This window comes from Saccopteryx leptura, chromosome 5 (assembly GCF_036850995.1).
Source record: "Saccopteryx leptura isolate mSacLep1 chromosome 5, mSacLep1_pri_phased_curated, whole genome shotgun sequence".
NCBI classification, from domain to species: Eukaryota; Metazoa; Chordata; class Mammalia; order Chiroptera; family Emballonuridae; genus Saccopteryx; species Saccopteryx leptura.
Genome location: NC_089507.1, coordinates 3756891 through 3777165, shown reverse-complemented (window position 1 = coordinate 3777165; position 20275 = coordinate 3756891). Strand labels below are relative to the sequence as shown.

The 20275-nt window shown below is 51.2% G+C and overlaps 1 protein-coding gene across 1 annotated transcript; it reads left to right on the top strand.

Annotated features, from left to right (window-relative positions):
* The first annotated feature begins 16225 nt into the window (after positions 1 to 16225).
* S100P (S100 calcium binding protein P) lies at positions 16226 to 18983 on the top strand. The gene is made up of 2 exons (XM_066384963.1): positions 16226 to 16433; positions 18697 to 18983. Exons 1-2 carry the CDS (start codon positions 16296 to 16298, stop codon positions 18844 to 18846), a joined length of 288 nt encoding a protein of 95 aa, XP_066241060.1. The 5' UTR covers positions 16226 to 16295; the 3' UTR covers positions 18847 to 18983.
* Positions 18984 to 20275: the final 1292 nt, after the last annotated feature.

The window sequence follows — 20275 nt, the reverse complement described above, 5'->3', positions numbered from 1 at the left end:
ATACTAAGGTGATCAATCGTCCTCCTTTAGGGAGGACAGTCCTTCTTTTGTAAGTTCCATCCTCCCTCTAAAAGTGTCCTCCTACATGTCCTCCTTTTTGATACTGGAAGACTAATCTGTAAATGTCTGTATTCGATTGATGCAGAGTCAACCCATTGCGTGTGATGTATTTGTATCTAAATGAGTACTTTTCTCTTACAATTATTATTAAAAATTAATAGGCAAGTAAGTATAATTACCATATAAAATATTACAAATGTTTTATTATGCATTTATCATATTATAGTATATAATTGTTGCAATGAATAAAATGTTTCTTTTATTGATGATATTGTTTTCTTCCATTTATTTTTGTCCTTCTTTTCATTGTAAAAACGTTGGTCACCTTAATATATACAGTTGTCAAATTTGAGTAGAGAAATGAGATGGTACATTGAATGAAATTTCTTCCGCTGTTCCAGGTCCTAGCCTGTAGATTCTCACTGTGTATTTTGAACCCCGGGGACTTTGAATAATGTTTCAAACTGATAGATAAAATGGCTACTCAGTGGCCATCATGAGAACAATGCAGACCGGAAGGAGGAGAAGGGCTGGGTTCCAAACAGAACATTCTCATCCCCCACTGTAAGCTTGTGGCTGATTTGCTTGCCATTCTTCTTTAAGGGCTCCTGGGCTCCCTTCTGAAAGGCAGCAACATGTTTATCTTCACAGCAGGATCTGGGAAGTGTCCTCGGGAGCAAAGAGTTGTGAGGAACCCAACCTTAAGGTTAGGAAAGGAGACAGCCAGTCTTGAAGGGGGCTGAATCATGACTCTTAAATCTTTACTTTGTATCCTAAGAATACAGGGAGGCTGTGAGAGAAATTTCACAGATAACACCCAGAGGAATTCCCAGGTCCCTGCTGTTTGTTCCTGGGAAATACCTGACCCCGGCAGTCTTGAAGATTTACCAAGGACACTGAGACAGGACCACGCTGATTAGGCCTGTGCTACGTCAGAAGAACTGCCAAGGAGGTGTTCCTGCAGCTAAACCCCCACTAGCCCCCACCTCCTACTCATCAAGTCAGTTGTTGTAAAGTACCGTACCTCACTCCCACGGGTTTACGTAGAGACACCAAGTCCAGATGAATTATTTATTTTTTTTATTTTTATTTTTTTTCACAGAGGCAGAGATAGACAGGGACAGACAGACAGGAACGGAGAGAGATGAGAAGCATCAATCATCAGTTTCTCGTTGCGCGTTGTGCCAGATGAGCCCGCGCTCAAGCTGGCGACCTTGGGGTCTCGAACCTGGGTCCTTTCGCATCCCAGTCCGACGCTCTATCCACTGCGCCACCACCTGGTCAGACAGTCCAGATGAATTTTGAAGGGTTTTATTAAAAGGAGGAGATTTATTAATATGCCGGCTGCATATGACTAACACGGGGCATTGCAGACCCAAATCATGTATGCCAAATACATCTCAGAGGCTGGTTATATACCCTTTGACCACATAACAGGTTGGGGGGGCATGACATTGTTGGGCAGATAAAATATATTATGCTCTCTTTGTTAAAGATGGTACTGCCCACATGGAAGCCATTGCCCAGATGATATTAATATGTGTTGGGGGTGGGCTGTGGGCAGGCGGATCCTTGTAGCCTGGGGCTTGGTTTTAGGACTAAGACTTTCCCACCCTTTTTGATGTGGGGTGGTGCAATCCCATCATGCCCCAGATAAGTGACTTTGTATTAGAGACTTCCCTATTTTGTATATTGGATTAAAGCTTTTGATTTCTACACTATAAAATGGGGGCAGAAGGGAGCTTGCTCTCTTGGTTCCTGAGATTATCATTAGAGAAGAAAGCAGAGAGGAGAGCAGAGAAAGGCCACGTGGAGGAGGCCAGGAGAAGCAGCCAAGATGGTGGAGTGTGCCTGACCAGGAGGTAGCGCAGTGGATAGAGCATCGGACTGGGATGCAGAGGACCCAGGTTCAAGACCCCAAGGTCATCAGCTTGAGCGTGGGCCCATCTGGTTTGAGCAAAAGCTCACCAGCTAGCTTGGACCCAAGGTCACTGGCTCAAGCAATGGGTTACTCGTTCTGCTGAAGGCCTGCAGTCAAGGCACATATGAGAAAGCAATCAATGAACAACTAAGGTCTCGCAACGAAAAACTGATGATTGATGCTTCTCATCCTTCTCTGTTCCTATCTACCTGTCCCTGTCTATGCCTCTCTCTGACTCTCTCTGTCCCTATAAAAAAAAAAAAAAGATGGAGTGCTAAGTGAGAAGCTAGTTTGTGCAGAGTTTGTGCAGGGAGAAAGAAGGAGATGGGAAACAGAGGTGAATAAGTTTGGTGAGCTAGAAATCTTTGATCCTAGGAAACTCAGATAAGTCAGTTGCTTTGTGAGCACTGAATGTGAATGGGTTTTGGAGCCAGTGTGTGTTTTACTTGCCCGCCAGGTACAAGCTAGGATTAAAGATGATGGCCCGGCCCTGGCCGGTTGGCTCAGTGGTAGAGCATCGGCCTGGCATGCAGGAGTCCTGGGTTCAATTCCCGGCCAGGGCACACAGGAAAAGCGCCATCTGCTTCTCCACCTCTCCCCCTCTCCTTCCTCTCTGTCTCTCTCTTCCCCTCCTGCAGCCAAGGCTCCATTGGAGCAAAGTTGACCCGGGTGCTGAGGATGGCTCCATGGCCTCTGCCTCAGGCGCTAAAATGGCTCTGGTTGCAACAGAGCGACGCCCCAGATGGGCAGAGCATCGCCCCCTGATGGGCATGCCGGGTGGATCCCAGTTGGGTGCATGCAGGAGTCTGTCTGCCTCCCGGTTTCCAACTTCAGAAAAAATACAAAAAAAGAAAAATAAAAAGATGATGGCCCACCAGATTTTGGCTCCATTGTTTCTTTACCGATTGTCCGAATCCAATGCGAACCTGCATGGGCCAGGCAGCTGTGATGGTAGCTTTGGATACTGGCTTTACAGATATCATGGCACAATCATTAACAAGATGATAACATTTGTCTAGGGCAGTGGTAATCAACCTGGTCCCTACTGCCCTCTAGTGGGCATCCCAGCTTTCATGATGGGTGGTAGCGGAGCAACCAAGTATAAATAAAAAATAGATTTAACTATAGTAAGTTGTTTTATAAAGATATATTCTGCCAAACTTAGTGAAAATTCGACATAAAGTACTTAGTAATTATTATTATATGCTTTAACTTGCTGTAACTCTGCTTTATAAATTTTATAAAGTAAAGTGTAAAGCCAGTATCCACTTCTACCATCACAGCTGCCTGGCCCATACAGGTTCGCATTAGATTCGGACAGACGGTAATGAAACAACAAAGCCACGAACTGGTGGGCCATTAGCTTTAATCCTAGCTTGCACCCGGCAGGCAAGTAAAAACACACACTGGGTTCTAAAACCCACTCATTCAGTGCTCACAAAGCTACTGACTTATCCGAGTTTCCTAGAATCAAAGGTTTCTAGCTCTCTAGCCTCATTCTCCTTTGTTCCCCATCTCCTTCTCTCTGCACAAACTCTGCACTAACTGGCTTCTCTTTCAGCACTCCACCATCTTGGCCTTACTTGCCTCTCCTCTCCTCCACATGGCCTTCCTCTGCCCTCCAATCTGCTCTCTGCTCTAATGCTAATCTCAGGAACCAAGAGAGCAAGCTCCCAGTCTGCCCCACTTTATAGTGCAGAAATCAAAACCTTTAGTCCAATATACAAATAGGGAAGTCTCTGATACAAAGTCCACCCTCGTCAAAAAGGGTGGGAAGCCTGACCTGTGGCGGCGCAGTGGATAAAGCATTGACCTGGAAATGCTGAGGTCGCCGGTTCGAAACCCTGGATTTGCCTGGTCAAGGCACATAAGGAGTTGATGGCTTCCTGCTCCTCCCCCTTTCTCTCTCTCTGTCTCTGTCTCTCTTCTTTTTCTCTCTCTTCTTTTTCTCTCTCTCTCCCTCTCTCTCTCCTTTCTAAAATGAATTGTTGGGCAGATGAAATGTATTATGCTCACTTTGTTAAAGATTACGCTGCCCACGAGGAGGCCGTCACCCAGGTGATATTAATGTGTGTTGGGGATCGTTGTAGCCTGGGGCTTGGTTTTGGGATTAAGCCTTTCCCACCTGTTGGGCAGATAAAATGTATTATGCTCACTTTGTTAAAGAGGCCATTGCCCAGGTGATATTAATGTGTGTTGAGAATTGTTGTAGCCTGGGGCTTGGTTTTGGGATTAAGCCTTTCCTACCCTTTTTGCTGTAGGGTGGTACAATCCAATCATGCCTCAGAGAAGTGATTTTGTATTAGAGACTACCCTGTTTTGTATATTGGATTAAGAGTTTGGATTGCTACACTATAAAATGGGGACGAAGTGGGAGCTTGGGCTCTTGGTTCCTGAGATTAGCAAGAGAGAGCAGAGGAGAACAGAAAAAGGCCACGTGGAGGAGGCCAGGAGAAGCAGCCAAGATGGTGGAGTGCTGAGTGAGATGCCAGTTTGTGTAGAGTTTGTATTTGGGATAAGGAAGGAGATGGGGAACTGAGGAGAATAAGTCTGGTGAGCTAGAAACCTTTGATTCTAGGAAACTCGGATAAGTCAGTGGCTTTGTGAGCACTGAGTGTGACTGGGTTTTGGAGCCCAGAGTGTATTTTTACTTGCCCGCCGGGTGCAAGGTAGGATTAAAGGCTATGGCCCACCAGTTTTTGGCTCCATGGTTTCTTTACCGACTGTCCGAATCCAATGCGAACCTGCATGGGCCGGGCTGCTGTGATGGTGGCCCTGGCCGTGGCTCCTGGCCTTACACCACCCTTTTTGATGTGGGGCGGTACAATCCAATCATGCCTCAGAGAAGTGACTTTGTATTAGGGACTTCCCTACTTTGTATATTGGATTAGAGGTTGTGAAGCTACAGTATAAAGTGGGGGCAAAACGGGAGTTTGCGCTCTTGGTTCCTGGGATGATTAGCATGAGAGCAGAGCGAGCAGAGCAGAGAGCAGAAAGAGGCCATGTGGCCAGGAGAAGCAGCCAAGATGGCGGAGTGCTGAGTGAGATGCCAGTTTGTGTAGTGTTTGTATCTGGGATAAGGAAGGAGATGGGGAACTGAGGAGAGTAAGGCTGGTGAGCTAGAAACCTTTGATTCTAGGAAATTCGGATAAGTCAGTGGCTTTGTGAGCACTGAATGTGAGTGGGTTTTGGAGCCCAGTGTGTGTTTTTACTTGCCCGCCGGGTGCAAGCTAGAATTAAAGACTATGGCCTATCAGTTTTTGGCTCCTTTGTTTCTTTACCGACTGTCCGAATCCAATGCGAACCTGCATGAGCCAGGCTTCTGTGATAGTGGCTCTGGCTGTGGCTCCTGGCCTTACATGAATAAATTAAAAAAAAAAAAAAAAAGGTGGGAAAGGCTTAGTCCTAAAACCAAGCCCCAGGCTACAAGGATCCTGCCTGCCCACAGCCCGCCCCCAACACACATTAATATAATTACGCCCATTCCAAGCATAAGGGCAACTAATATCATCACCTGGGAAATGGGCTTCCACATGGGCAGCGCTATCTTTAACAAAGTGAGCATAATATATTTTATCTGCCCAACATAAAGTTACTTCCCTACTTTATAAATCACCATTACCGTGGAACCGGTGGGCGGTTAGAAAATTTTACTACTAACAGAGATACAAAAGTGGGTGGTAGGTATAAAAAGGTTGACTACCCCTGGTCTAGAGGATTTAAAAAACATTAAAACTTTCAAAGTAATACAATCAAAGACATTCACAAACCTTTTAGTGTCTAGCTCTCCCCCTTTGCCTAGAGGTACACATTAATCTCAGGATTCCAGGAAGGGAGGGAGAGCCAAAAATCAGTGTAGGGTGGTATGTAAATTTTGTCTCTTATTGAAAGGGAAAGGAAGATCTTCAGATAACCTTAAATCCTTTCAGAGAACTAAAACTAAATGACCCAGTTGTCCTTGTAAGTCAGGAGACTTTCATATCCTTTTCCCTCCATTTTCCAAAGAGAAGACGGGGCAGAAAGCCTGACTTACCCTCTTTAAAACGACGTTGCCGATACTAAGTTTCACAGTTCTCTGGCACCTTACCACACAGTGACCAAAGCCATAAACCAAGATATGCTAATCCGCCCCAACCCAGTATCTAAGGCTCCCTCTTGCAGCTCAGGGCTGAGACCAGCAAAGGGGCTTGCACCCAGGAGTTTTAAAATAAATTTTCCTAGCCTCCTGTTTTCAGTTCAGCCTGTGGTTTCTGCCTTTCACAAACCTGATTTAAAATTTTATTTAAGTTATTCCAGAATGTCTTCTGTTTAAAATGCATATTAAAGTTAATTCAAATATTGGGCAGGGAAAAAAAAAATCACTCAACACAAAAATTTAAAAACAGATAAGTGACTTTTCTAGCCTGTTGAGCCAGTCTCAAAACAGCAAGAAAAATGTCAGGAATCCAGCTTGCATGAATGCTGTAGGCTCGGTTTCTGTCCTCCAGTCAGGGGGACGGACACAAGTCCTCCTTTGGAATACGGCAGAGTTAAGACTGAAGAGAAACAAAAGTCATGAAATTCTCATTGTCCCTTTGTAAAGCCAGTAGTCAGGGTCAGGGCCACCATCACAGCAGCCCGGCTAGTGCAGGTTCGCATTGGATTCGGACAGTTGGTAAAGAAACAACGGAGCCAAGAACTGATGGGCCGTCATCTTTAATTCTAGCTTGCACCCGGCGGGCAAGTAAAAACACACACTGGGCTCCAAAACCCACTCACATTCAGTGCTCACAAAGCTACTGACTTATCCGAGTTTCCTAGAATCAAAGGTTTCTAGCTCACCAGACTTATTCACCTCTGTTCCCCATCTCTTTCCTTCTCCCTGCACAAACTGCACAAACTGGATTCTCACTCAACACTCCGCCATCTTGGCTGTTTCTCCTGGCCACATGGCCTCTTTCTGCTCTCTGCTCTGCTCTCTGCTCTGCTCTCTCCTCTCTCTCATGCTAATCTCAGGAACCAAGCGCAAGCTCCCGTTTTGCCCCTATTTTATAGCGTAGAAATCCAAACCTTTAATCCAATATACAAAATAGAGAAGTCTCTAATACAAAGTCACTTCTCTGAGGCATGATTGGATTGTACCATCCCACATCAAAAAGGGTGGGAAAGGCTTAATCCCAAAACCAAGCCCCAGGCTACAACGATCCTGCCTGTCCCCAACACACATTAATATCACCTGGGCAACGGCCTCCACGTGGGTAGCGTTACCTTTTACAAAGTGAGCATAATTTTATCTGCTCAACACCCTTTTTTCACATTTTTTAATTCTCTGTGGTGAGAATGCCCTCTGTTGGTCAAATAAGTTTGTAAATATAATGTATATGTTTGCTTGCTTATAGTTTGCATTAGGTGTGGGAGACAGGCTGTAAACTGGCAAGGTCCTCTGTAGGCTGGTGGGGTCGTTGTAGCCTAAGGCTTGGTTTGGGACTGAGCCTTTCCCACTCTTTTAATACTAAGATCTTTCAACACTAAGCTTTTCTCCACGCCCTTGACTGTTGCATAATGTAGGGTAGTCCACTCTTATGAGGAATCCAATCTATGCCTCAGTTGAGTGGCTTTGTATCAGAGACTTCCCTATTTGTCTATTGGATTAAAGGCTTTAACTGTCTATGCTATATGTTGGGCAGATAAAATGTATTATGCTCACTTTGTTAAAGATGACGCTGCCCACATGGAGGCCGTTGCCCAGGTGATATTAATGTGTGTCTCTGTGGGCTGTGGGCAGGCAGGATCCTTGTAGCTGGGGCTTGGTTTTAGGATTAGGCCTTTCCCACCCATTTTGATGTGGGTGGTACAATCCCATCATGCCCCAGATAAGTGACTTTGTATTAGAAACTTCCCTATTTTGTATATTGGATTAAAGGTTATGAATCTACACTATAAAATGGGGGCAGAACAGGAACTTGCTCTCTTAGTTCCTGAGATTAGCATTAGAGAGGAGAGAGCAGAGAGGAGAGCAGAGAGAGGCCACGTGGAGGAGGCCAGGAGAAGCAGCCAAGATGGCAGAGTGTTGAAGAAGAAGAAGCCAGTTTGTGGAGAGTTTGTGCAGAGAGAAGGAGATGGGGAACAGAGGGGAATAAGTCTGGTGAGCTAGAAACCTTTGATTCTAGGAAACTCGGATAAGTCAGTAGCTTTGTGAGCACTGAATGTGAGTGGGTTTTGGAGCCCAGTGTGTGTTTTTTACTTGCCTGCCGGGTGCAAGCTAGGATTAAAGACTATGGCCCACCAGTTTTGGGCTCCGTTGTTTCTTTACCGACTGTCCGAATCCGATGTGAACCTGCATGGGCCGGGCGGCTGTGATAGTGGCCTTGGCCACTGGCCATACACTATATAATAAAGCAAAGACAGGAGCTCCCTCTCTCTGATCTTGCCATCAGCATTGAAGAGGCCTCCCGATCCCATCCTCTTTTCTCCGTGAGTCTATTTTCTTAATTCCGCACCGTTCTCCCTCGGGACGTGGAATTATTAGCTGCGCAGGTCCACAGCAGTCCTTATAGCCTAACTTTCCCACCCTTTTAATACTAAGATCTTCTCAACACTAAGCTTTTCCCCACACCCTTGATTGTTGCATGATGTGGGGTGGTGCACTCCTATGAGTAATCCCATTTATGCTTCAGATGAGTGGCTTTGTATCAGAGACTTAGAAGGCCGCTGGGAAACGCGGAAGGAAGAGAAGGGAGAGGAATAGAAACAGCTGAGGGCCGTGGGGTCCCGACGCCCCCCGGGGCTGCACACGGCCCCCTGCAGCTCTCCTGCGCCTTCCTCACCCTCCAGTGCTCTCTCCACCTCCCAGGGTAACGGTTCGCATCACTGTTCCTTCCAACGTGGACCCCAGGTTACAGAACTTGTCCCAGGTGTCACAGAGCAAATAAAAGAGAGGAGTAGGAATCAACGTGATGTCAGTGTGAGGCGTTCCACAACGTCAGCGCGGCCGCTGTCAAGCAGCTGGGTGGTGAAAGTACGTTAGGCTGTTAGCCGTGAGCAGAGCGAGGACTATGGACCAGACACTGAAGGCCGTCAAGGCAGAGGCCCAGGTGCCTAGCAGTGGGCAACACCGGGAAAACAAGAAGCTCACCCCCCAGGGTGACCTTTCTTCCCTTACCTGGTCATTCAGTTTAGACGCCCCTGACTTCACATCACTGGTCATGGAATTCAGACCCTCCCTGACCTTTCCTCCCCTGGCATATCACAAGTCATGTGGCCTTAGACACCCCACCCCCCTTTAGAGGAGGAACAAACAAGAAAGCCGGAGAATAGCATTTAAGCATTAACCCCCAGAGATTACAGTCAGGCCTCAGCTGTGTTTCAGCTCCTGGGCCCGGAAGAGCAGCAACACCAGACAGGAGAGCCAGGGCTGACCTCAGGACCAGCCGCCTTGCCTGCTGACCCCCTGCCCTGGCACCCACCCATCAGTGGAGAATGTGACCCTGAAAACACACCTGGAAGCTGATGAATATGCTATGGAGATCCTCCCCTAAAGCCGCCTCCCCCACCTGGCCTGTGGTGGCGTGGTGGACAAGGAGGAGTCCACCTGGCATGTTGAGGTCACCTGTTTGGGATCTTGGGCTTGCCCGGTCAAGGCATAAACGGGAGGCAGCTGCTGCTCGTTGCTGCTACCTATTCTCCCCTTCTCTTTCTCTCCTCTCCCTAAAAAAAAAAATCAATCAATAAAAATCGTTTTTTAAAAAATCCCTTCTCCTTTTCCTACCCCTGGGTGCATTTTCCTTGCCTCTCTTTCTCCTAAGCTCTAAGGCAGGGGTCCCCAAACTTTTTACACAGGGGGCCAGTTCACTGTCCCTCAGACCATTGGAGGGCTGGACTATAAAAAAAAACTATGAACAAAATTCTATGCACACTGCACATATTTTAAAGTAAAACAAAATGGGAACAAATACAATATTTAAAATAAAGAACAAATAAATTTATTTTATTTTATTTATTTATTTGTTTGTTTGTTTTACAGAGACAGAGAGAGGGATAGACAGGGACAGACAGACAGGAACGGAGAAATAAGAAGCATCAATCACTAGTTTTTCGTTGAGCATTGCGACACCTTAGTTGTTCATTGATTGCTTTCTCATATGTGCCTTGACTGTGGGCCTTCAGCAGACCGAGTAACTCCTTGCTCAAGCCAGTGACCCTGGGTCCAAGCTGGTAAGCTTTTGCTCAAACCAGATGAGCCTGCACTCAAGCTGGCAACCTCGGAGTTTCGAACCTGGGTCCTCGGCATCCCAGTCCGACGCTCTATCCACTGCGCCACCGCCTGGTCAGGCATGAACAGTAAATTTAAATCAACAAACTGACCAGTATTTCGATGGGAACTATGCTCCTCTCACTGACCACCAATGAAAGAGGTGCCCCTTCCGGAAGTGCGGTGGGGGCTGGATAAATGGCCTCAGGGGGCCGCATGCGGCCCACCGGCCGTAGTTTGGGGGCCCCTGCTCTAAGGGACCCCACGAGACTTGCAACCAGGAGAGCAGTGGGCAGCGGCAGCTTGTCCAGGACTAACCCCCTGAACCTGCCTCCAAGGTCCTCTTTCCCCTGACTTTCTCCCTGCACGGCCAATAAATTCTTCCTTTACTTGCTGCAAGTGACCTGCCTGACACTCTGCTGGTCTCTGAGAAACTCAAGTTTCTGAACTTGCTCAACCTCCTCTGTAAAGCCAGTAGCCACGGCTATCATCACAGCCGCCAGGCCCATGCAGGTTCACATTTGATTCGGACAGACGGTAATGAAACAACGGAGCCAAGAACTGGTGGACCATCATCTTTATCCTAGCTTGCACCCGGCGGGCAAGAAATACAGTGGGAAAACACTTCCCTTTCCATTCAGGGCTCCCAAAGCCACTAACTTATCCGAGTTTCCTAGAATCAAAGGTTTCTAGCTCACCAGCCTTATTCACCTCTGTTCCCCATCTCCTTCTCTCTGCACAAACTGGCTTCTCCTTCAGCACTCTGCCATCTTGGCTGCTTCTCCTCTCCTCCATGTGGCCTCTCTCTGCTCTCCTTTCTCTGCTCTCTTCTCTAATGCTAATCTCAGGGACAGAGAGAGCAAGCTCCCGGTCTGCCCCATTTTATAGTGTAGAAATCAAAACCTTTAATTCAATATACAAAAAAGGAAGTCTCTGATACAAAGTCACTTCGGGTGGGAAAGGCTTAGTTTTAAAACTAAGCCTTAGGCTATAACAACCCTGCCTGCTTACAGCCTGTCCCCCACACCCAATGCAAACTATAGGCGAGCAAATCTATATATTATATTTACAAACTTATTTGACCAACATTCTCCCTCACCACAATATCCCTCTCGGAAGTTATCAGGGATACAACTGGTATGATGCTGAACTGTTGGTGCGTCAGAGAGGAGTCAGGGAGCAGGCTTGTTCACCCACATCCCTGCCCCGAGGCTCAGTTTCCCCTCCTGCAAGCACAGAGGGTGCACAGATAGTGAAGCCCTGTGAGGGGAAAATATGTGTTAGGCTTGCTCGCTGGTTTCCCGGCTGCCAGCCCTTTGCACGATTAGTTCGTGAGCACACGGCAGAGAAACACGGTGTGTCTCCAGGAAAAGCTATGGGTGCTTTCTCTCAGGGCGATTCTCCCAGATCGTGAGGTGGGTTTCCCGATTCCCTCAGCCGCCACCTCTGTGAGGGGCGCTGTTCCTGCTCCCTTACCCTCAGGGACTAAAAATGGGCCACATGCCCAACCTGGAGAGCTCAGGGAGAGCCTGCCTGGCGTCCTTACAGACTCTGGGACCTAAAGTAAACACACAGGAAGGTCTGAAATGGAAACTTTTTACTCAAAGCAGGTTATGGTGGGTAGTCACGTCCTAGGGAGTTATTCTCTGAACAAAGGTCAGTGTTTGCTTTGAAGCCTGTTGCCTTTTGCTTCTGCAATAATGTATCTGATCACATGCCTTTCAGGTGTGGGAGTAACTTTTTCTGCCCCCTCAAGGCAGGCATCCTACCAGAGCAGGAACCAACAAACCCTTTTATTGTTATTATTATCGTGTTAGTTAACTTAACCTGTGTTGTGCCTCCCTCTGTAAGAGAGGTATTAGTGTACACATTTTCACTTTCATCCAGTCCCAGAGTTCCCCCATCGGGCTTTGCTGGCTCCCGCATCCCTCATCTATCACTGATCAATTTCATGAAACCCCCTGACATCTTCCCCTTTGATTCTGATGTATAAAATAAGTGGTGAACCTGCCATTGTCAGTCAAATAAGTTTGTAAATATGATATGTTTGCTTGCTTATGTGGGACACAGGCTATAAGCCGGCAAAGCCATTATAGCCTAAGGCTTAGTTTTAAGACTAAGCCTTTCCCACCCTTTTAATACTAAGATCTTTTCAAAACTAAGCTTTTCCCCACACCTTTGACTGTTGCATGATGTGGGGTTGTGCACTCTCATGAGGAATCCCATTTATGCCTCAGATAAGTGACTTTGTATCAGAGACTTCCTTATTTGTATATTGGCTTAAAAGTTTTGATTTCTACACTATAAAATGGGGCAGACATGGGGGGGGGGGGCACTCGCTCTCTCTCTGTTCCTGAAATTAGCATCGGAGAGGAGAAGCAGCCAAGATGACAGAGTGCTGGAGGAGAAGCCAGTTTGTACAGAGTTTGTGCAGAGAGAAGGAGATGGGGAACAGAGGTGAATAAGGCTGGTGAGCTAGAAACCTTTGATTCTAGGAAACTCGGATAAGTCAGTGGCTTTGGGAGCCCTGAATGGAAAGGGAAGTGTTTTCCCACTGTGTGTATTTCTTGCCCGCCGGGTACAAGCTAGGATAAAGAAGATAGCCCACCAGTTCTTGACTCCGTTGTTTCATTACCGTCTGTCCAAATCAAATGCGAACCTGCATAGGCCAGGCGGCTGTGATGGTGGGCGCGGCTACTGGCTTTACAGCCATTTTTCAAAGCATTTTCTCAATCTGTTGTGAGTTTGCTTCCCGGCAATTGTCAACCGTTTGGCTCAAATAAACTCATAAACATTTCTTACAGGTTTGGAATTTTTTTTGTTTTCATTGACACCTTCTGCTGCAAAGAGCAGGTTTTCCTTTGTTTATTCCCTCGCCCATCTCCGCAAGCCTCCAATACATGGGGATGGCCTGACGCCTTCCGGCTCCACGGTGGCTCTACCATCTGCCCGGAGGCAGTGTGGACCCGCCGGGCCTCGGCCATGGGCATCACAGGCCCCGACTCTTCCTTCTCTTTCCTCTCCTTGCCAAGCCCTCCACCGGCTTCCTGGCTGCAGGACCCCTGGGCCGGGCGTGGTGGAGGGGGCTCCTTTCTCTGCAGCCTCCTCCCCGCCTCCCGGCCATCCTCTCCTCATCCAGATACCACCACCGAGTGGGCCTCAAAGGGGCAGTTGAACTACATCTCTCCCAGCTGTAAACCCTGCGGACCACAGGTCCCAGGCTGGCTGCAGAGCTGGGTGGCTGGGAAGCTCTGACCAGCCCAGCCCGGTGAAATCAGCAGCTCTGGGCCGGTGGGGCCCGGACAGAGCTGGGAATTGTAAAGCCACCCAGGAGCCTTGCTGGGCAGCCAGGGCTGGGAGGTCCGGCCCTCAGGAGAGGGTCCCGGTGAGGCCAGCCTGCAGGGTCTTTCCTGGTCTGTGCGGCCCCCTCCCCGGCCTACTCCAGCTTCCCACTCCTCCACGGTGACAGTGCCCCTGGCCCTCACTGCCCCGCGGCCCACAGCGCCCTGGCCTCCCTGCCCTCCGCCCCCTGCGAACTCCGCTTCCTCTCTCAGGTGCCTGCGTGTGTGGCCAGAGCCTCCTCGCCCTCTCCTCCTCCCTGCCTTCACTCCCTCTCCTGTGCCTCTCCCTCTCTGGCTGGGGTACCCCGAGGTCAGGATCTGAGTCTCCCTCATTCCTGTGTCCCCCAGCCCAGTGCAGGGACCCTGGGCTCTCAGGAACTTGCTGGGCCAACGTGGTTTGGGGCCTGTGCTGGCCGGGCTCTGTGCTGGCAGAGGCCACACACGATGGGCCCTCAGTCCACACCACAAGCGTCCTTCTCGGACACCTCATCTGACCGGACTTCCGAGCTTAGCTGTCCCCACACACACTCAGACCCACAGGAGACATTTCCCACCCACCCATCCCCTCGCAGAAGGGGGGCAGCGTCCTGGGCTCCTTCTGGCCCCTGGGCTGGGTCCCCTGGGTGGAGATTACCAGCCCCTTTGTGTTCAGTTTCCCTTTCCCCGGTTTAAAGTGGAGGAAACCGGTCATTCCGGTTCATCTGACCTCTCAACACTGGACACGGGCCAGCAGACAGCTCTCGCTGGCTGGCTGGCTGGTGGTCAGTGTGTGACCAGGAGCAAGAGCCCAGGGGAAGCCTGGAGGCCCTGCTGTGTGGCCCTGCTGCTGATTGCAAAGACCTCTGTTTTCTCCATTGCCCCTGATCACGTCTGATCACGAAGCACCAACTGCTGGCTGACTGTGAGGGAGGAGAGCTCAGGGTGTAGGTGCGAAGGGCAGAAACGCTTTGCTTTCCTGGGCCAGCCTGTCCAGAGCATCCATGTGGAGCCTGCAAGAGACAACCCTTCCCAGCGTGGACGCAAAGGGGCCCCCGCTGAACTTGACAGGCTCGGGGGAGCCCTGCGTGGCTGCCTCACCAACGCAGAGACCCACAGGAGCCAGGAAGGCCTGAGAATGAAAGCTCTCTAACTGAAAGCAGTTCACGGCTGGTAGACATGTCCTAGTGCCTAGCCCAGCCGCAGCAGCAAGCTGCATCACCCCACCTTCAGTATCTGACCCAGCTCCTCGGACCCCACCCCTGACTTGTAAATCCGCGGCCTGCCTTTAGCAAGAATCCCCAACCCTTGCCGTCTCCTCTTCATCTTTTTCCATCCACTAACCCACTGGCTCGGCCCCCTTGGCTGTAAATGCCCATCTCTCCCTGTCCTGTTTGAAGTTGAGGCCGGTCTCTCTCCCCTGTTTCTATGGTGATGGCTCCTACTGTGATAGTCTTGAATTGTCTTCCTTCGGTTTTAACAAGTGTCAGAATCACTTTTTCTCCAACGGGGCCTCTGACACAGAGGTCTAAGTATAACCCCTTCCTGGAAACGTGGCCCATCCTCCGAGGCCGGCTGGTACCAAGCCTTCAGGGCGTGCTGGTCAGACGCACTCGCACTCCGTACAGTCAGGCGGGCTGCTCAGTGGCTGCGGCCTGAAGCCTGGCCGCTTCGCCACAGTCCTGGAAGGTTAGACTGGAAATGGGCCCCTGAGGCGAGCTCTCCGCTCTGGCTGTGCTGATAACATCGGGGCTGATGGATTCCTTTGGGAGGCACCTTCCTCTGAGCTGGGAGGCCACAGCCCGGGGCCCTGGGCCCTGGAATCTCACCCTAAGAGGAAACTGCCCAGCACAGGAGTCGGTAGGGCTGGCCCTTGCCTCTCCCCACCTGACCCCGTGAGGCCACACCGAGCCTCCTTGCGGGGAACCTGGAAGAAAGCCTCATGCCCGCAGGAGAATCAGCTGTGGCTTTGCCTCCCCCACCCTGCTCCCGGTCTGTCCAGGCTTTTCCCCTTCTCCGCGCTCGGCGGGGGCTGCAGACTGCCACTGCCACACACACCTCCATTTCCGTGCCCATCCCTGGGGAGAAGGGAGAGGCCGCGCAGAGAGGGTGCACCCTTGGGCCAGACCCCACACTCCGCGCTCCCGACACACACGGGGTCTCCCAGGAGCCTCCTCCTTATCTAACCCGTGTGTTCTGGGGAGGAGGGCTGCGGTGCTAGCCGGTCCTCCGAGTGACTCACAGCTCAGGGCGCTCTGAAAAACAAGCAGCTGCCGGGGCACAGCCGGCACGTCCGTCATCCGCGCACTCGAGCGGTTTCTCTGCCGCCGGTGAGTGCCAGGCCCATCTGATATCCACCCAGAACGGGGCCAAAGGACAGCTCCACTCACTCATTACTCACTCGGCAAACACGCAGCGGGCGCCCACTCATTCCAGGGGGACCCGACTTGTCCCCCGGGGGGGGGGGGACACACCATTGTAACTCAGTCCAGTAAAGCGTGGGCACGCCAGGGGGGCCTGTACTGGGCCTGGGCCGGGGGGCGAGGGTTCCCAGACCACGGAACCAGGAAGTTGCAACAATGCGTTTCACTGGACCCGAACAATGCAGAGCGGGGCGGGGCCGGGTTTGCCCAGCGACCCAGCCCGGTTTGTCCCACCCACTGTGTCAATAAGAAGCTGGGCTTTATAAGGCACCAAGAGGCCGCCCGTGGGCCATTTCCACAGCCACGCCAGCAGCCAGGAGGAACGCGGGTCCCACTCCAGCACCATGTCAGAACTGGAGATAGCCATGGGCATGATCATCGACGTCTTTGCCCGGTACGCAGGGACGGACGGCAGCAAGAACAGCCTGAGCAAGGGCGAGCTGAAGGTGCTCATGGAGAAGGAGCTCCCAGGCTTCCTGCAGGTGAGGCCCCCGGCTCTGGGCGGCAGAATGAGGGGCTCCATGCGCCCAGGGCAGAGCCGGCTTGGTCGGAGGACCAAGGGGAGGATCCGGGAGCATAAGGAGGGTCAGGGAGGACTTTTGGGCGTGCGGGGAGGAGAAAGGCGGGCGGGAAGGCAGAAGGGGCAGGAACTGTTGAGGAATGGGTCTGCTGCCCCGGGGCCTGGGGACCCTGGAGCTTGGGAGCAGGGAGGAGATGTGGCCAGGGCAATTCTTGAAAGAGTTGGATCACCAATTTACTTGTGAGCAGAATTCTTCCTCTGCAGGGGCGCCATGGCAGGGAGTGCGGTGGGGGTTGAGCACAGGGACAGAATCCAGGGTCAGCTCTGAGGCAGGACTTGCTGGTCACCCAGAACTGTCCCTCTCCTAGGCTGCACTCCCCCCCCCCCGCTTTCTCCCCCCTCCCCTCCCCCAGCTCCTCTCTCCTCCTCCTCTCCTCCCACCTCCCCCCTCCCCCAGCTCTGCCTACCCACCGCCAAGATTCTTTTTTTTTTTTTTTTTTTTTTTTTTTTTCTGAAGCTGGAAACGGGGATAGACAGTCAGACAGACTCCCGCATGCGCCCGACCGGGATCCACCCGGCACGCCCACCAGGGGCGATGCTCTGCCCATCCTGGGCGTCGCCATATTGCGACCAGAGCCACTCTAGCGCCTGAGGCAGAGGCCACAGAGCCATGCCCAGCGCCCGGGCCATCTTTGCTCCAATGGAGCCTTGGCTGCGGGAGGGGAAGAGAGAGACAGAGAGGAAAGCGCGGCGGAGGGGTGGAGAAGCAAATGGGCGCTTCTCCTATGTGCCCTGGCCGGGAATCGAACCCGGGTCCTCCGCACGCTAGGCCGACGCTCTACCGCTGAGCCAACCGGCCAGGGCCCCCGCCAAGATTCTTCTACGCTGATACTGACGCTTAAAAAGGGAACCCTGAAATGTTCCGCTTTAAGTATCACTTTGAGAGACATTGAGCAATGAAGATAGACTATTTTAAAAAATAAAGTTCCTTTGTTTTTCTCTGTTATAAATATGTCTGTGGTAGTAGAAACATGTAAAAATACAGAACCGTGGAGGGAAGAAGAAATACCCCCTCCCCACAGCCTCTCCCGACATGAAATTTGATGGGAACGAATTTCTAAAGAATATGCAACTTCATTTCCTTTGGAACTTAATGTTGGTAGCCTGCCTTCTCCAGCTTTGGTGCTCCTTGAACACCCCGCCCCATTCATGTCCCCCTGAGAGCACACTGAGAATCAGCGGCTAGGCCAGGGATTCTCACACTTGGGTTACAGCATCCCCAGGGGGACCTGGCGGCTTTGCCCTTCGACAAGCGGGGGGCCCCGAGCGGATGCTGAAGCCCTGCAAAGTTGGAGAAACATGCACCTAGCAATGTCCCCTGTGAGCGCCTCCTCCATGCCCGGCCGGGAGCCTAGCACAGTCCGGGTTTCACCAACACTGGGTGGCTATACAAACTTCAGGCAGCGTCCTTTAGATGGCCACGTCCCGGTTTGCTTCCAGTAGACTCCGGGGCTGGGTCGGCAGCGCCCCCTGCTGCTGCTTTCCGGATCCGCACCGTGGTGGTGCTTGGTCCCAATGTTAGAGCGCTGCGGTCAAGTGCTCTAACCCTGTTAGGTGAGCGGACTCTCAGAGACGCTCCCCTCCCCCCACCACCACCTTGGCCTCCAAGAGGCCAAGTCCGGGAGGGCAGGGACTCCTGTTCCTCCAGGGCTGGTCTGAACGCAGATTCCTCCTGCTCCCCGTCAGGCGGGTCCCTTCCGCCCTCCGGGTTTGCTTTCTTCACCTGTAACCTGAGCGATACACCTTCCTTGCCGGTTGGACGTGAGGACTAGAGGTCTATGTAAAGCAGCTGGCTTGGTGCCCACAGAGATGGGGCTCAGTAAACGTGACGCGGAGCGTCTTAAACAGGCAACGCCCACAGAGGCAGCGGTGCCCACGGATGGAGCCGAGAGGGAGCGCGTTTCCCGGGAATCCTGGGGGTAAAGCACCTTACACAATCCAAACACCATCCCCTCAGATTCGTTAGGGCAGGTCCCCACCTCCCAGAGCCGAGTCTTCTTTCCAGGTGCCGCGTGCCAGCCGGGCACAGTGGGCCCTGGCACAAACTCGGGTTTGGGGGGTGTTCTGTTTTGTTTTGTTGCCTCTGCCCAGCAGCGGTGCCTGGCTGAGGCTATGGTCCGCCACAGACACCCTCGTCGCTGACCCTGGCTCCCTGTCTCCTCTAGAGCGGAAAGGACAAGGACACCGTGGACAAACTGCTCAAGGACCTGGATGCCAACGGAGATGCCACAGTGGACTTCAATGAGTTCATCGTGTTTGTGGCGGCGCTCACGTCTGCCTGTCACAAGTACTTTGAGCAGGAGGGGCCCAGATGACACTCTGCAGCCCGAAGTCCTGATGGAGGCGCAGGGAGCAAGCAGGCCCCTGGCTCCCAGAACGCTCTCGGCAGCAATTACTTCTCCGGGCTGAGCGCGCGGACAGCTGTCTGATTAATAAAATGCTTGTGAAATGATCCTGGTCTCAGAGAAACTGATGATTTCCTTAAAGCCTCCATACCACACTCACACACACACACAACACTCACTATTTTGTCACTTCATGCTCATCACCTGCCCAGTGGAGACATGGAGGAGAAAGGACACAGGTCAGCTGGTAAAAATCCCTTTTCAGGCCATTTCCTGGGTGCCCACCCTGTGCCAATCTTAGGTAAGTCGCGGTCCCTGCTTATGTTTCATTAGCACAGAGTGATCGCCATCCTCTACGGGAGCTCAGGGGGGATTACGCGATAGCCATCCATTTCAATCAGTCAGTCAGTCATGGAGTCACTCATCAAACCTGGCCCCTCACTCTTCCATCTCTCCAAACATGCTTTTTCAGGGAATAACTTTTTTTTTTCTTTCTTTTCTTTTTTTTTTTTTTTTTTTTTTTTGTATTTTTCCGAACTTAGAAGCGGGGAGGCAGACAGACAGATTCCTGCATGCACCCAACTGGGATCTACCTGGTATGCCCATGAGGGGGTGATGTTCTGCCCATCTGGGGGCATTGCTCCATTGTGGCCAGAGCCATTCTAGTGTCTAAGGCACTAGAGCCATCCTCAGCACCCGGGCAAACTTTGCTCCAATGGAACCTTGGCTGCAGGAGGGGAAGAAAGAGACAGAGAGGAAGGAGAGGGGGAAGGGTGGAGAAAAGATGGGCACTTCTGTGTGCCCTGACCGGGAACCGAACCAGGGACTTCCACACGTTGGACCGACGCTCTACCACTGAGCCAACTGGCCAGGGCTGGTAATACCTTTTTAATGATATGCTGCTTTTTCCCCCCACAAAGACCGTAAAACTCAGTAACAGACTTAAAGAAGGAATGAATTAAGAGTGAACAACCAGCTACATCCCCAATGCTCACAGCTTTCTGAAACTGTCCCTACAGAGCAGCCAAAGTGACACAAGGGAGGTGATGATTGTCGGGTCAGTAACTTGACCCGGTGTGGGCAGCTGGAGCCTCTGCTGACCTCTGAGACAGCATCACCGGGAGGTCCTGACCTTGGCAGTGGGTGTACTGACACGAGGCTTTGGCTTGTTCCTGGCCGGGGAAGGGGTGGGATGGCCCATGTTTTTGTACGAGGGAAGGTTGCATTAAATTAGACAGGAGCCAGTAAAAACACTTAGGTAAACGGTGATCAGCCAAGTTAACGTGACACGGGGGAAGCAAAAAGTGTGGACCAGAGTGGAGATCGTTTTTTCTTTTTTCGCCCTCCTTGACAAATTAGTCACCACCCTACAGCTGACAGGAGGCAGAGTCCGCCGAGA